The sequence below is a fragment of the Charadrius vociferus genome, unplaced genomic scaffold, assembly GCF_000708025.1.
Source record: "Charadrius vociferus isolate BGI_N301 unplaced genomic scaffold, ASM70802v2 scaffold51, whole genome shotgun sequence".
NCBI classification, from domain to species: Eukaryota; Metazoa; Chordata; class Aves; order Charadriiformes; family Charadriidae; genus Charadrius; species Charadrius vociferus.
Genome location: NW_009646939.1, coordinates 580,616 through 597,833, shown reverse-complemented (window position 1 = coordinate 597,833; position 17,218 = coordinate 580,616). Strand labels below are relative to the sequence as shown.

At 37.9% G+C, this 17,218-nt stretch overlaps 1 protein-coding gene across 1 annotated transcript in view; it reads left to right on the top strand.

Annotated features, from left to right (window-relative positions):
* Positions 1-311: 311 nt before the first annotated feature.
* Positions 312-17,218, top strand: part of TGFBR1 (transforming growth factor, beta receptor 1) — a 32,256-nt gene continuing 15,349 nt past the window's right edge. The window contains exons 1-5 of the mRNA XM_009895010.1: positions 312-317; positions 5,402-5,510; positions 6,665-6,916; positions 7,310-7,552; positions 13,840-14,070. Coding sequence (XP_009893312.1) covers positions 312-317; positions 5,402-5,510; positions 6,665-6,916; positions 7,310-7,552; positions 13,840-14,070 — 841 coding nt within the window. The remainder of the gene's footprint in view (positions 318-5,401; positions 5,511-6,664; positions 6,917-7,309; positions 7,553-13,839; positions 14,071-17,218) is intronic.

The following is a 17,218-nucleotide window of genomic DNA, read 5'->3' as shown; positions in this document are numbered from 1 at the left end:
CGGGCAGAGCCGCCCGTGTTAGCTGCCCTCCCGGGGAGAGGGTGGCTGCCAGCACCCAGCCAGCCTCGGCACCGGAGCGGGGAAAGCCGCCGTGCCTTGCGGGCTGCCCGCGGCGCGCTGAAGGGCGCTTACAGACAGTGCCACGGGGGAGGAGAGACAAGCGGCGTCGGGTGGCGTAGATAACGTGTTGAATGTTCCGCGTAGTGAAGGTTAAAGAATCCCTCAACTCCCACGTCAGATGCTTTTAGCTCCGTTACACGCCACGCCGAGGTGTGCTGGCAGCGTCTGCTCTGAAAGCTAGTGTCGCGGTGATGTCGGTAGGTGGTGTTTCGGTTACAGTCAAACAGCGAACCTGTGTGCCCCTGTGAGGACCAAACCGTGGGGAAATAAAATCTGTGGTGAATATTGTGCAGTAAAATGGTTTTGTTCTTCCAGCTCTCTGTATTTACGGTCTCTTGTAAGAGCGAGATGGTATCAGTGCTACGCTGTTGCAGAGCTAATGCATGAAACAGGAGTTCTTAATAGCATTCAGAAATGCAAGAATTAGATACTTTTTCCATTTAAAAAAAAAAAAGCCTATTTTGGTCTTCAGTTAGCAGTTTGGGCCAATGTCCTAATTAATAGGGTATGCAAATATTATAGACACCCTACTCTAGTTGGTTTCATCTGTAGTAAGTTCGATGATGATGATAGAGACACAAAATCTGCATTTTATAATCAGTCTACTTCCTAAATTCTTCTATAGGTGGATTGCATATTGCTTTGGGTTTTAAAGAGGAAGTGGATTTAAAGAGGAAGCGGAGAAGCACCGTGACTTTATTCTTCAATTACAGCTTTAAGACATGCCTTGATCTGGGGTTTTACCATGCTGTTTGTAATTCAATCTAAGAGGGTACTCATGCTGTAAAGAAAATACTACTTTAAGAAAACATAACTTTCTATACTAAAGTGTTGTGTTAATTGCCCCTATTCTTATTGAGGAAGATGGAGAACCTTTCATGTGGAAACGCTGAAGTAAGCCTAAGTTACCCATGGTCAGTCTTGTGTTCTTGATAAGGTGCGGCAGGCTTCAATAATTTAAAGCTTTCTTATGTAACTCATCTGGTTTAGATGTTGAAGGAAATTTTTACCTTGATTTGAGCTTTGAACTCTTGCATTCTAATGCCTCTGATCAATCAATAGTTTTCACTTAATCTCAGTCATGAAATTAAGGTCTGAAAGCTTTGTGTGAAAACAAGGCAATAGACTTCCATACAAAAGCTTAAGGATGGAAGTGGTGATGTGCTGTATTCTGTTGGGGGGGGGGAGGGGGGGGACGGTTTGAGAGAGAGAGAGAGAGAGAGAAATCCTCCACTATCCAAGGGAATAGCAGGGGATCCAGGGTTCTCGATCCATAACTCAGACAAATCCTGGTACTGGTAAAGGAGTTAATTTGTCTGAACATTGTGGTCTAAGTTGATAAAGGAGTGCAAGGTATGATTTGCCTGCTGTTACTTGGTATTCTTATCATGGGTTGGCAAAAGTTAGGCATCTTCTGATGCTGCTGTTCTGCAATATACTAGAGTTATGGCATGAATGAAGTGCTGTGTAATATGGTTTACATGGAGATCAGGGATGTAATGAATCACAGCAGCTAGCTGAACAGTAGAACAGCCCAAATTTGTAAGTCAGGGTCTGAAATTTAGCTGCGTGGTGGTGTTGTTTTTTTTTTAAATGTATGAGTCATAGTCTTTGGTCTCTCCAAAATTCTAGAGAGTCATTTCTTGGAAACTCTTGCATTCGTACAATTGCTCCTAATCGCAAATAAAGATGGAAATCTGATTTGTATGCTAAGATGAATTTAAAAGTACAAATTGTTATCGTAAGGTTAGTAAAATTATAACCTAGGCTTTTAATTTTAACTTTCTTTTGTTTTTCTAAAGTATACTGTTCTGTGAAAGATACCAGAAACAAAATTTTAATGTTATCTTGCTGTAAGAGGCATGAACGTATTGTGAGTAGCTTTATGGATGAGATGCAAAAAACCTGATAGTGCCATTTGGCACCTGCGCTATGGAGAATATAATATTGCTCTTTTGAAGCTGGGATTTTTTACAAGGCTCTATTGTACTTGCAAGTTGAGGGTAGTGCCTTAATAAAGTAGTCTGTCTGTTTTGAGTGCATCACTGGTTGCCAAAGCTGCTGCCTTCAGTGGAAGTTTTGCTTAACAAAGATGGAATGTACATGAAAGTTGTCCTGAAAACTTGATATCCAGTGCTGTTACTTTACAACAGTTAAACTTAACCAGTGCCTTTGAGAAGAATGACTTAGTGAAGGTCATGAGGTACCATGGTTTAAAAAAAAATGTACCCATGTCCCAAATAAACATTTTAGTATCTTGAGCTAGAAAAGATCAGAGATGAGTCAGGTGTATTTTGTTTTGTGATCGTCTGAATAGGAGACTAGGAAGCTGACAGCACCTTTCTGTATTACGCTCTTTTGATTCCTGCAAATTTTATTGGATAGGGAAAAACTACCAGTAAACACTGGAGCTTTCTTGCGCGTCTCCCCAAAACCTATTACTGTCTCTCTTGCACATCATAGCCTCGCTCCTTTATCCCTTGAAACTCTACATCTTATGGAACTAAGTCCTGATTGTTCTTCTGGTGAAGTTCCACTTTCTGATGAAATTCTTGTTTCAAAGCGTCATTTGTATTTTCCATGGGAGAAGAGTTATAATATCACAGGAGAAGGATTTGGAGTTTCTTCTTCAGCATAATGCTGCTCCTGGGGGGCATGAGACTATTTGTGTCTTTTAAATTTTTAAAGCAAAGACAAATGATTAAACAAATAAAACTATTACTAATATAAAATTTTTAATTACTCATGATGAGCTGTGGGTTTGGGTGGTTTTTTTAGAGCACCTTACAAGTTTTAACTGCTGTAATATGTTTGTTAGTCTCTTTTGAAAGAGTATTTCAACATATGATTTCCAACCAAAAATTCTTTGGCTGAAGGTGGTGTTCTGTGCTAAACTGCGTGAAGTAGTTCTGCAGGATGTTAGCAAATACCATGTAGTGATTCATAGGGTTGTATGTAATTCTAAAAATAAGGCTTTGTGCCTTATTTTTTCTTACTTCAAAAAGACAACAGATATGTTTTTCTTTGTAGATTCTTTGGTAGGTACCTAATGGTACAGACTTCTAAAAGTTAAGTGGGTAGAGTGTACTCTGTTCACACTTTGCATATAGCATTAATATCTGAGCTCTTGGGAACCAGCTTATTTTAAGCCTTGTCAAGCTGTGTGGTTCCAGTGTCTCGTTTGTGTTGCCAGCTTGCTTTACCCTCAACTGTGGGCTTTCCAGCCTGCAACATCCACACAAGAGAGAGTTTTCAAAGGGAATAAAAAACTGTCAAACTGAGAGTCTGAGCCTGAGAAATTGTACCCAAGTAATTGTGTTCAACACAAGAATTAAATCAGATTGAGGTGTTAAAACTGTGCTGTCGATAACTTGTATGACATGATATGTGTCATAATGTGCACACATGTTTTTATAACTGCATTGTCTCATTGTTTTCTGTTATGGTAGTCAGTCACATAAAACAGGAATGATGATGTAGAATGCTCATGGCACAGTGAGGAAATGCAGTAAAGAAGGCACTAAATTACTATGGTGACCCAATTTCTGATCATGGCTTTGTCACTGGTTGTCTATAGTGTGTTCATTTAGGTGCCAGTACTTTAATTTCCCAGGCCTTGTATCACTTAAACAGATGTGACCTTTCATTATTGGTGGTGAAGCTTCATGCTAGTGGTTCCATCCAAACACTGTTGTAATACTTTAAAAAAAAAAAAAAAGTGTTCTGTGCCATGGAAAACATGGAGTAGGATTTGACTAAACTTTTCTTCTCCTCTTTGAGTTTAGTAGTTTTGAAGGAGCTTTTTGTGGTAGTAGATGTAAAAGGTGTTTTCTATATGTATTGAAATGCATTATACCTGCAAAATATTACTGGTTCTGGAAGACTGATTAGCTTACATCAGAGTTATCATTCTCTCATCGCATATTGTTATCAACCCATTCTAGAAATGTATGTTCATTTAAGTGAACTTGGACACCTGACTCTTTTCTGCCTTGAGTTTTCAAAATTACTGTAATGCTTCTTTGAGAAGAACATGGACTACTTGGAGACAAAGCAAAAATTTGTATCTCCAAGAGGACAACAGTATGTTTTTTTTTCTTTGAGATCAGTTATATATGAAAACACTTCCTTATAGGAGTGAAGTAGTTTAACTACTGTTGGTCATTGGCATCTCATCCCACTGATGCTAAATATTATCTACAATGCGTTCATATAGTCATAGTCTTTGTTCTTTTACGCATAGATAATGAGCGAGACATGGGCAAGGATATTCCAATTCTGTTCTCTCTCCTACTAGTATAGATTGCTGCTGAAGATGCAGAATTAGTTTTCCTGATAGTAAAATATGGAAATTCTGCTGTTACCCACTTGAGTTGGAAGGCATGAAGAATTATAAGTGGACAGTGTAGGAAGGGGGCTGAAGCATTTTTAATGTAGCAGCTTGCTGGGGTTTTTTTAAGACTATGTCGCTAGAGAGCAGCAAAAACCTGTATTCCTAGAAGCTTTGCCTATTCAGCTCATTAGGCACTGTTTTCTGCTTTTAAGGGAGGGGGAGAGTAGCTTCAGAAGGAAGTAATGTTCTATTTGTGCCAAGGAAGCCATTCAGTTGTGTGTGACAGTGTACTGTGTCTTGGCAGAAGACTAGAAGACAGTGGCATGAAACTGGATCAAAAGTATGAAGTGTATCAAATTGCACTCCTTGGGAATTCTGTAACAAGAGAGGTAGCAACTAAATGAATGAGGAAGATAAGACACCAAATTTTTTATCTAGTCATACTGGTATCAGTGGTCTCTACAACTTCACAAGATCAGGAAGATGAGTAAGTGTAAGACTGTCAACACAAACCTCATTTTTCACTTCAAGTAACTTGGCCTCTGTACAGTGAGGCAATGTCAATGTGTTACTGAATATCTGTCTGTTACTGTAGGCATTCAGATGTATGCGCAGTTATGATGAGCCAAGAATATTATGTAAACAGGAAAAACATGGATGAAGCAAGAGAGATAAAGGCCTGCTTGTTAAGTTGAAAGAAATGTCAGTATGTGAATACTTTAGGAAAATTTTAATGGGTTAAAAAAGAATTTGTTCAAGTGTAAGTTACCAAAGGCACACAAACACGAAAATAACTGTTAAATGTTCTTATAGTTAAACTCTGAATAATAAGACTCTCCTTATTTCTCTGATTGGGGGGTGGGAAATTGCATCTAAAAACTTTATTTTTTTTTTTTCTGTAACAGTAGAGGATGATTGGCAATAATTTGTTTTGATTCAAAATCTTAGGGGAAGGAGGTGTTTTCAGAGAAGCAGATACAACTGGTAATCAAGGCTTCGAGATGGATTGTGTATTTGCGATCAGATCAGCATTTATTTGAATCCGTGATATCGAAGGGTAGAGGGTTGTAAAATCTGAGGCAATTCCGGCGGTTATCTTAAACTCAAGTGAAACACTAATTTTCACATTTGGGAGCATCTTTTGCTTTCCACCTATTAATCCTCATGCCTTTGGTGTGGGTTTTTGCATATACCCTTGAAAGAGGCTTATTTATGGCTCAGTGCATTTTTGTGTCTTGGGCATGAATGTTTAAATTCATCTAAACTTCTGTATTCTAATCTTTCTGCATGCATGTACACAAGTTCTAGGCTAGCTTTTGCTGTCTACGGATGAACAAGTGGAGGCAGAGTGTATTGATATTTGTATTGTTGATACTGCACAGTCTGGCTTTGGTCCTGTAAATGCAGGAAGGAACGGAGAAAGAAGTTTGAAGTAGTAGTCTTCCTTCTCCAAGAAATTTTGCAATTTAAAGAATGAAACCTGATCATCTCAGACATGATTAGTCGATTATTCCTGATTTGTTGCCGTCTTCCCCCTGGCCCCCCTTTACTAGTGCAATTGATAGCTTTAGTAAACGTAATGTAAGGCAATGTTTTCCTGGAGCTTCATAAATAACAAGTCTAAACTGTATTCTGCTTTTGTGAAAGAGTATGTTCTCAGGTCGCTCAGGGTTTGTTTCTTAATGGAGATTAAGCCTTTATACGCCCTTTCCTCAGGGCAAAATTGAAGCAATCAAGTATTGATCTTGGATATCCAGCAGAATCCTGGTTGTCACTTACTAAAGCTATACCCATGGTTATTGTGAACAAATGGCATTATTTGTATTGGGTTTGAAAGTAGCAGAATTGCATGCTATGGAGGATACAGTGTTAATAAAAAGTCTAGATCTTTAGTATGAGGAACTGTAATGCAGCTTCTTCATCTGGAGGAACATCTAGGATTGCAGCCTTTCTCTTCTAATACATAACTATGAGGAGAGGTGACTTCAGCTTTAAATGACTGACTTTCGTCTGCTCATCTCCTAATTTTTTTTTTTGTCCCACTAAAGAGCCTTGTTGTGTTGTTCTTTGGTGTTACAGTTCTGTATTTATGTAACCAAAAAGATTATAGGCCTTGTAGTGTTTTGAACTTCTATTTCTTTAGTCATTCAAGTTGTTTCTCAACTCAGAACATGTTACCAATGCTAACATGAATGTTTTTTCTCAATACAGCATTACAGTGTTACTGCCATCTATGTACAAAAGACAACTTTACGTGTGTGACAGATGGGCTATGTTTTACCTCAGTAACACGAACTGCAGACAAAGTCATACACAATAGTATGTGTATAGCAGAAATTGATCTGATTCCCCGAGACAGGCCGTTTGTTTGTGCCCCCTCTTCCAGAGATGGAGTCATTACTGTGCCTCATTGCTGTGACAGAGACCACTGCAATAAAATTGAACTTCCAGTTCCAACACCAGGTAAGGGGTTTTGGCATATTTGATTTATTTTTTTTTTTTAAACAGAAAATTCTGTAAGAGTGGAAGTTTCTGTTTTGAGGTTGTAGGTGAATTTGAAGGCCTAAAGTACACCTTGAAGTCTGCAAATAAAATTTCAAGAGATTTGGAACAAGAAGTTTAATCTTCTGGATAGGGATGTTAGGGCCGGTTTTGAAGACTTACATGTAAGTTAAATGGAAACTGAGTCAGCACATATTTGCTTTTGTCCTTTGTAATACTTTGATTCTTGAAAAAGTTACTGTGCAAAAGTTTTAACAAATACATTGAAATAATTTGAAGATCACTGTGAAATATAATAAACTTAGTTGCATAAAAAGAAAGAAATAGTTTTGCTGTTTTTATTTTTACTGTCAGGCCCTACTCCAGGAAAACCAGCCACTAATCTAGGACCTGTGGAACTGGCTGCTGTCATTGCTGGACCTGTCTGCTTTGTCTGCATTTCACTGATGTTGATTCTATATCTTTGCCATAATCGTACTGTAATTCATCATCGTGTTCCAAGTGAAGAAGATCCCTCACTGGATCGTCCCTTTATATCAGAAGGAACTACTTTAAAGGATTTAATTTATGATATGACAACTTCAGGCTCTGGATCAGGTAATGTCACATTTCTAGTAGTAATTACTCTGTATTTAAGACCCTTTTAATGCATCAGTTGTTTTTTTTTTTTAATATTGTCAAATCTACTTAAACTTTTGATTAACTGGAGAAGTTATCAAAAAGCTATTTTCCATGTAGATTCATTCAATACCAGGGAAGATTAAATGTATGGAAATTAGTCAAATGGGAGAAACATAGTGAGTTGCTGCTACAGTTCCTCATAATTCTGAGCGTACAGTCTGATATGCAGGGATTATCACGGTCAGCTATTGTAAATGTTTTGTTTCCTCTAGTAAGGCTTGGTCATTTACCTTTTTGTTCAGCACAGCATAACTAAATTACCATCACCTGTGGCTTTGAGATGTGTAAAGTTTTTTTCTTTAGCTTTGAACTGAAAATTGATTTATATCCGTAGCTATTGGTATATGAAGAATATTCTGAATTCTGAGTTAATATTTTAGCCACTTCTTTCCTTACAGAAGATATATTTTTCAGTTGTAAATAGCCATTTTTATGTGTATAGAATGGATGTTGGATGCAGACCATGTCTGAAGAATTTCCATCCTTTGAGTTCATGAATTTGTGCTTTAATTCTGATATAACAGGTGTTGCTCTGGGAAGATGAAGCAGTAGTCTGTTCACTGCATATAGTCTCTGCTATTGTAATCCTGACATAGTTGCTTTGGGATTTTGATGGTCTGTGTCACAGAGATATGGTTTAATAGGTGTTGAAAGGCAATGATGTGTCGGATAAATCATTGTATAAATTAATCTCAGCTCCATGTTAAGGAGCAAGACATCAGATTATGTACTGCAGCCTCTTATCGGCCTTCTACTGTATAAAAAAAATAAATAATTTAATACTGAAAATTATTCCTACTGCTTGCAAATGTATGTGCTGAAGCACCCATGTCCTTTCAGGGTACTTTCTCCAAAGAAATGCTGGTGTTTGGTCCTCAACTGCCGAATTCTTTAATTCCCCAAAATTGGGAGAAATTACAACAACCACCAAGCGTCTAGGTTGTACTTGTTTCCCAAGGGCAGTAACTGATAAAACTGTTTAGAGTTGATTGCTGTATCAAGTAAAATCAATGTAACTTGCTGAACATGTTTAGAGTATAGGTCAAAATAAGTCATCTTTAGTCATATCTTCATTGAAGAAGGTGAGGCTGCACTGTGTGTAGGCAGTTATGTTTCAATTGAGAAAGCTTTTGTGTGTCTGAATAAGATTTGATCGTGATAGGGTAAGTTGCTCTCTGGTTAGAACTGAAGCTTGAGTAGTTTGTGTTTATCTCAATTTTCTCACTTACTAGCAGTGATAACTAAATCAATGTAAGTGATTGATAGAATGTCCAATGTATTGGGCTAGAACTAGACAAATGCGAATGCTGGACTTACTCCTCCAGTTTTGTCCTTTCTAGGAGGAGTGTACAGAAGTAAGAATATGAAGGAATCATAGGTTTACATTTCTTGGAATGCAGGAAGCTGTGATATATAATTATTACCCTGTTAGAAGCATAAAACTCTTGACTTAATGTCTGCAGGTACAGACTTTTCCTGAAAAAGGCTGGAAATAAATTCTAATTTTTTTTTTAAATTAAACCTTAAAAGAGTAGGTGTATGTTCTATATGTATAAGTACTCATCTGCAATGTACTAGCTACTGTCACTTCAGTAAACACAGGAAAGAAAGCCTTTAAAGCTTTCCCTTGAAACTGTGTTTAGTCATACTTGCTTTAAAGTACTGTGTGGTTGATAGTTCCCTTCTAACTTCTGTAAAGAATTGCAGTACTTCTGCCACTTTCTGCATGGTTGCTTTCTCACACTTTTTTAGGTCACAAGTCAGGCCTATGATAATGTTAACTCAGACTTAGTTGTCAATTGGCCTTTCCATTTTCTATCAGGAATAGTCCTTCATTTTTCCTTCTGGCCTTTTTCCCATGGTGCTTCTGAGCCTCTCTTCATGTTTGGAAACTCTGGAAGTAGTCCTTCAAAATAAGCTCTTGAAAAGCTGGGAATCCCAGTTAGAAGAAATGTAGGATTCTTCCTCCAGAGCAAATGGTTAGAAACTACTGACTCTTCCCTTGCCTATTTGCAAATTACGCTTTAAGTAGAAGCAGCATGCCAGGGCATTACTTAGTTTTCAGAGATTCAGGACGCTCAAGCTGGTCTAGACTCCCAGAGCACCTACTATAGTATTTGAGCATTGGCTACTGATGGCTGCATCAGAGGAAGAAAACCAACAAATGTGGTTCCATTTGACTTACGCTTAAGGAAGGCTTTTCACTAACTTGTTCTTATGCTTGAAAGGCAAAGTCATGTTCCCTGTAAAACAGGATGACTGAATACTTCCTTAAGAGTGATCTTTTAACTTCAGCTGCAGTGAGTTCCGTGTTGTTCAGCTGTTGGTAAGACAAGTATTAGCCCTATTTAGTCTTCTATATTTCCCTTTTATTATGATAGTGGGATAGGAGGTGCTTCAGGTACTTATTTTTTCTACTGATGGCAGTGTATATATTTGCAATGACTTGTATTACTTTGTCACAAAATTAGTCAGTCGATTATATAAATTCACGGTGATGTAGCACTTAAACTGGTATTTTTTCATGTCCTGAAATATGCCTGCAGCAGTTGAATCTCATTGAAATGTGTATTTTAATCTAGACTTTGGTAGAGCATATTTAAAATTGAGAAGACTGTACATTTATGGGATAAACTGAGGGTGGGAAACGGGGTCACTGAAGGGAGAAAAGTCAGAGCTGCTAGTTAAAATACTGCTTAACCCTGTCAGAAACTGCATTGTGTGAAAGGGATGCTGTTGGGGTGGGAGGTTGCAAGAAACGCAACGGAAATGTGCAGAACAGACAAAATAATCCAGACCTAAGAGGCACAGTTAAGGAAATTTTTGGTCTGGCGACTTAAAGTAAATGTTCTGCTCTTAAATTCGTACTGAGGGACCAAAAGAGCTTGTAGTCAAATAAAAAGGATTCTACCTGTTCTGTATTACAGTAGTCACTGAAGAGAAGCATATAAAGCAGAAGTGATCAAAACTCTAAAAGTTAGCTTCCTACGCAGATCAAAGGGGAGGTAGGATTCATCTTCTGCAGTGATGAATAGTAAGCTGTTATTAATTATTCAGTCTTGACTTCTGTTAGTATTGCCCTGTTGTTCCATGACGAATGAGACCTGAAACAACTAGAGGCTTGATGAAAGGAATTGATTAAACATCTAAAATAGATCCTTCAGCTGAAGCTGCAGTTAAGAGAAGGGTTTCAAAGTCTCTTGGAGCTGAGAAAATTTTCAGATCATGATCTGAAAAAAATCTGAGTATCAACTATATATTGTATAGACAGATTGGGATGCCCAGCTGTTATTCTCCAACTCACAAATGACAAAATAACTCGTTGCAAGGAAATTAGAAGAATTGCCTAAAACGGGGGAGAAACTTTTGTTATTATTGGTAGGTGACCTCAAGCAGGAAGTTAATGTTTAGAAATCCAAAGGGTCACAGAAATCAAAGTAAAGTTAAATCAGTTGAAGTGAATGTAAAACTCCTTAAACTTATCTTGCAGTTCATAGAAGCTTGAAGAGAATGAGATTTTTTCATAGTTCATGGGGTTGGTTTATTTTATTACTCTTCAGAGGAAGTCTTCTGGGCAGAGACTTATGAACAAGAACACAGTTCTAGCAGCTGCTTTTGTTGGCTACCTTTAGTGCTTTAGAACTTAATTCCTGAATTATCCAAATCAGATACAAACTTCTTATGCATTGGACAATCATTGGTCCAAACTGATCAGAGTACGTTTAAGATGTGGAAAAGAAAAAGAACTCTTTTGTTACACTCAGAAGGGTTGAGGATACCTTGTTGTGATGTATGAAGATGATGATGATGAAGGCTTCAGGGATCAATTGGATCACTGTGGCTGAGTACAATATGCCAGCTGTTATGAGCTGCTGTTGAAGTTAACATTGGCTTGAATTTTCTCATCCTCCTTATTAGCAAACTGTCATCTTTCTTTATGCACAGTTAAAAGCAGCTCTACTCCAAAAGCTTAAGGTACAATTGTGCCCAATGTATATGTCAAAGGCTAATGTAGCTATCTCCAGTGAGCTACTTTTCAGGCAGTCTGGTTTACAGTAAAGCAGCTGCTCAAGTTCCTGGTGATACAGGGCTGTGTTTCCCCTATAGCATAAAGAGGAGACTGCTCAGTTGCGCCAGGAAGTCCTGATTCAATTTTTATGGATGCGAGATAAATATGGATTCCAGTCTTGTGGTTTTGTTCACCAGCATTAGTAAGAGAAAGCATAGTCACTAAGAACAGAAGCAAGTTAAGTCTCATAAATACTGTAAAGCTAAGTATAGGAGTAAGGTGGCTAGATCACAGTTAGCAGGGTTTGTACTGTGACATGTTAACGTGAGAATTGGCGGGGTTTGTAATGTGAGATTGAATCGTGTCTGGAAGGTTTAGAGCTTAGTATCTGTTTAGAGGTTAGCTGATATCCTTGGATATCATCTTTTTTTAAACAAGAAGGAATATCTATAAACCGTACAGCAGGTTGAGACCAGTGCATCTGAAACTGAAAATGTACAAATTATTTTCTGAAACAGCTGTAGGAAAAAGAAAATATTAGGTGTATCACCTGCTTCAAGTATACAACAACAGCTTGTATTTAACATGTCATTGGATTTTGCAGTAGTACGTAAGTGCTAAGGAGGAAGCTTTCTCTGGCCAGCAAAGTCAAATTTTGTTTTCAGGGTTGAGTTTGGTCCTGTGGTTGTTCTAGTTGGGCCTTTTCTGCATTTCAAAAGTTTGTCCATAAAGAATGCAAGTTAGACTTCAGAGATGAGTCTTTACAGTTTGGGCACACAGCACAATTGACCTGAGGACAGATACTACAGCAACATTTTTAACTTTCTCAGTAGAAATCACTGCAGCACCTCATAATGATTAAATCACTGGTATGGTGTCTGGTTTTCCTTTTTCCATGTAGGTATGTTGTCGGTACAGATCATGCAGAAAATTCCTGTAGAATCTAGAAGTCTTGAAGAACTCTGTACACTGCAGTGTTTTAATTTGCACTCCTCAGATTGAGACACAAGTGTGACAATGATGAAGACCAGATCACATGTCCTTCTGGTGCTGTTGTTAGCAAAGAATGTCCAGAAATGGACAGAAACTAGTTATTTGAGCTGTTAGTTGGAATTTATTTTTTATAGCATAAGGAAATAGACTTTCTTCTATCAGCTATAGGAACCGCGATTATGGTGTAATAGATTACTTGGTACAGAATTTGGTGTAACAGATATAATATATAGTACCAAAAGAGCTTACTGTGAGCAGATACTTGGCTGATGCATTCATCCTGCAGTGTAGTATCACTGCAGAATTCTGTGACAAGCCTTGGAGTTACAACAGGAAAGATTTAAAATAAAAAAAAAAAAAACACCCTGGCTGGACAATGCCAGTGCTGTTTGTTTGTTGTATAAACTTACAGAAGTGTGTTATGAGGTGCTGTGAGTTGAAAGCACGTAGCTCTTCCAAAGCTATAAAACCTTCATGAACGTAAGCATTTTTCTCAAGTATAATTATAGTGAGGTGCACAAGAATGGCCTGTAAAATGGGAAGCTTGCATTATAAGGATGTCTTCCTATTTTACAGTGGCTTGAGAGTACTAACAGGCTGCTGGCATACTTGGACATGAGTGTGAACATTTGAAGGTTAATGTTGTTGATAAGGGTAGTTTAGCTTTAATTTAGCAATTGGACAGAGTCTAGTGATAAATCAAGTAAATGAATCAGTAGCAAAAGTGTTCTTGAACTGCTTTGTCAGGAGAGTTATGGGCAGACCCTTTTCTGAAAAAAAAAAAAAAAAAAAACCCAAAAAGAAACAAACATAAAACCTCCACAACCAAACAAAAAAACCTCTCTGTCTTGGTCCTGATTGTTTCATGGTTTGCTTCTTTTTTCATTAAAATAAAACTTTATGGATCAGCAACTGTCAAAATTCTAAACTGATAGAAAGTTTGTGCCTTCTTTTTAACAACTGTAGAGGCAGTTTGTAATTAAATTTTTGAATAGTTGTATTGCTGGCCTTTTAGGTTGAAGGCAGCATCTTACCTACATGCTTGTTAGCAGTTTACGACAAGCTGTTAGTATCCTAAGAGAGTTTATGTGCATTCTAAGAGAAATATCTTAATGGAATATGGATCTTACATTTCATACTTATGGTAAGTACTTACTTTGTTAGAAAGTTGTTTAAGGTTAATGTGAAATCTTCTTTTTAGGTTTACCGTTACTTGTGCAAAGAACAATTGCAAGAACTATAGTACTTCAAGAAAGCATTGGTAAGGGTCGCTTTGGAGAAGTCTGGAGAGGGAAGTGGAGAGGAGAAGAAGTTGCTGTGAAGATCTTCTCTTCAAGAGAGGAACGCTCATGGTTTCGCGAAGCAGAAATCTATCAAACAGTTATGCTACGGCATGAAAACATTCTTGGATTTATAGCTGCAGACAACAAAGGTTAGTAATACTATGAATTCATTTTGCTGATTGTATACTCAGGCAGAATAGATGATAAATGGGGGGGAATAAAGTTGTGATGATCCAGTTGAGGGTAGCAAAAATAATTTTGTTACTAGAGCATTTCAGGTCTTGGCAGGCTTTTCATAGGTTTCATGAAGGAAAAAATACATTTTCCTCTTTCTGGAAAACATGCTTTGTTTAAATCTTAAAAAAATTTGCATATTTAATGAGGTGTGATTTCTACAAGCAAGTTAAATATTGTGTAAGTTTGGTATCAAAAAGGAGATGCCTTATCTTGTCAGCTCACATATCTGCTGAATATCTGTACTGCCCTAATAGCCTAATAAGATAAATGTGTGGGACCAAAAGAGATCATATCTAATCCTGTTGTCTTAATATAAAGTAGAAGGTAGAGGATTCATTTTTAAGGCTGAGATATGAGAAGTTTCTCATTTAGAACTCCAGTTAGAAAAGAAATTGGAAAAAGGGAATTAATGATTTATTCCTAGTATTAAAAAAAAAAAACCAAAAACCCTGTGCCTGTTCCCTGAAGTTCTCCTCATAAGCTGTTAAATATCCACTAAGAGGAACAGTTTAACCACTTTTTCAAATTTTTCATAAACACCCTTTGACTTTTTTGCAAAGAAAGCATTAAGAGAAAATTCTGTCACCTTAGGGAGCAGTCAAGAATCCACACGCATCCTGGATTCCTAAAGGGCTCTCAGTTTTGTGGGAAATTCCTAAATGGTTTTAGTGTAGTTGAAGCATATATACAAATAGAATTCTTTAAAATTATCCATAGATTAATTTCAAGTTTCTATATCTATATAAATCTCTAGAATTGGAACAGAACCCAAGAGGCTGTGCAGGACACTCCCGTCCTCCAGGAAAGGGTCAGCTATAGCTAACTTGTTCCCAAAAGATGTTTGTGCAACTTCTTAACATCCAAGAGCTTGCAGATCTGCAGCATACCAGGCAACATTTTCCTGCAGCTTTTTATGCTTACCATAAGAAACTGTCTTACTTCCATGCCTAAAGTTGTATTGGATATTAATAGCACCTGTGAGAGCTTGACTTTTGTTCTGGTGGACCTAGTGCAGTATCTGGAGCCTGGGTTTAAAATTTGTAGATCAGTTGTGTTAAGGCTTCTGCAGAGTGATGTCTTAGGTACAGTCTCACTTAAAAGCGTAAAGGATATATTGCAATACCTTAGCTATAATTTTTAATGAAATCTATCTGTGGTTAAGCACACGAGTTTCCCATTTTGCCCAAACCCATAGATAGTTTGTCCCCAAAATACACCTGACTGCTGTGCAGTGGGGGTATGAGGAAGGTTTCCTAAATGAGTGGGTTCCTAAAATAACTTCCTGATTGCTGGCTCAAGTTCCAGATACAGTAGGATGAAATTCCATTTGACTCGGTCATCTTTAGGTTCCTTGTAATATAATGTGATATAAAATTTTCTTGTTACTATTGTTAATATTCTGTACATACAAAGAAAACAATTCTTAGTTGATAGGTCATACCGTTATTTGAGGCTTTAAAACTTTAGGGCAAGGCTCCTCTGTTTTCTTGAACTAGTTGGTAATTGGTTTATGAAAAATGGATAAAGATATGTTTTGAAAACACTGCTATTCTTGACTGTTTTCTAGCAGGATTGCTGTCTGAGCAGATGTAGACAGCTGGATTATTATTTTTTAACCCACCAATGCAGAATCCTCAGTATAACCTTCTGCATCTTCTCACTGAAGAAATTTATACACACCGTTGTCTCTGGGTTAAACATTCAGAAGTCCTGGATATTGAAGGAGGTTAATACTTCAGCTTTTGTTTAGAATACTTCAGGCCACCTGTATCCCATTAAATGAGAGAACATAAAGGGACCATTAAGGTGGTAGTTCTTACAGTTTAGCAGGTGTGCTGTCATGGTACTCTGAGCAAGTGTATCACAATATGGCTTTAGAGACCAATGGCTTAAAAACACCTATTAACAGTTTCATTGTAGATGCTGGAGCTAATTGATAAAGGTTTATTAGGTGCCGGGTGCAAGATGAAGTATTAGTTCATAACAATAATAGCTGTGGAGGATTTGCATCCATTTCTCCATAGGGCAGACTGTTGAGCGCATTCAGGAGTTGCTACAGCCTAGCTGGAATGCACAAAGTCATTAGACTGCAAGAATCTGACTGTGTCTGAGACCTTGCCAAGATGACTGCAGAGATACAAGGAATTACTTGTTCAATCCCTGTTCAGTGCTTGCTGAAAGCTTCAGTGATCTATGGAGAAGAATTCTCAGGAGTAGGTTCTCAGGTATCCATCATGACTGCTGAGGACTCGTATCTCCTGACATGTAGTTTGTAGTGTAAATGTGGCCGGCATCATGCTGTAATGGTCTGTATGAATTAAGTCTCTTCTCTTAACACAACTGCGTATTTTTTACAACTGCTGGGGAATAGCTGGCTGTTGTTGTAAAACTGGGAGGTGTGCCTTCAGACAGAAGAGTGCATGTATAGATTAGAAAGTGTTCACATGCACAGATAGATCATTTAAGTCAGTGGTGTTTGGCACAGATGGTGGAGTCATAAAGCTTGTGACTGAACTACTGTCTTCACTCCTTATTCTGCTACTGTTTAGAGCATTCACATGCCTTAATGGCATTTCCCTCCCCCCTCTACTTCCCTACAGCTGTATGGTGTTCGGAAGGCTGCAGGAGCTGGTCCAATATGTCCGCTTTCCAATCCCAAAACTTGCTGGGATATAGGTGCTGATGTTAAGCCAGCTTGAAGGCTGAGGAGCAATGACTGATTTTTAACTGCAGTTGTGTTCTGTCTGGCTAGCATGATTGTGTTCTGGGGAGGTCTCTACTTAGCTAGGAGTATATGCTAACTTTCACATACTGCTAGGTCAGCGAAATTACTTTCTGGGCCATGTGTTGCCTTGTTTTGAACCATCCTATTGATGGCTTGGTTTTGGGGTGTTTTTTTGTTTTGTTCTTTCTAACCTAGATACTCAATTGTGAAGTGGATCAGGGACTACTTATCTGCAGTCTTCTACTAGCAGAAAAGCAGTGGCAGCAACCTCTGTTTACAGTACTAAAGGTTTCCCTGAATTAGCTGTCTGTAGTCATGTTACAAGTAAGGTGAAG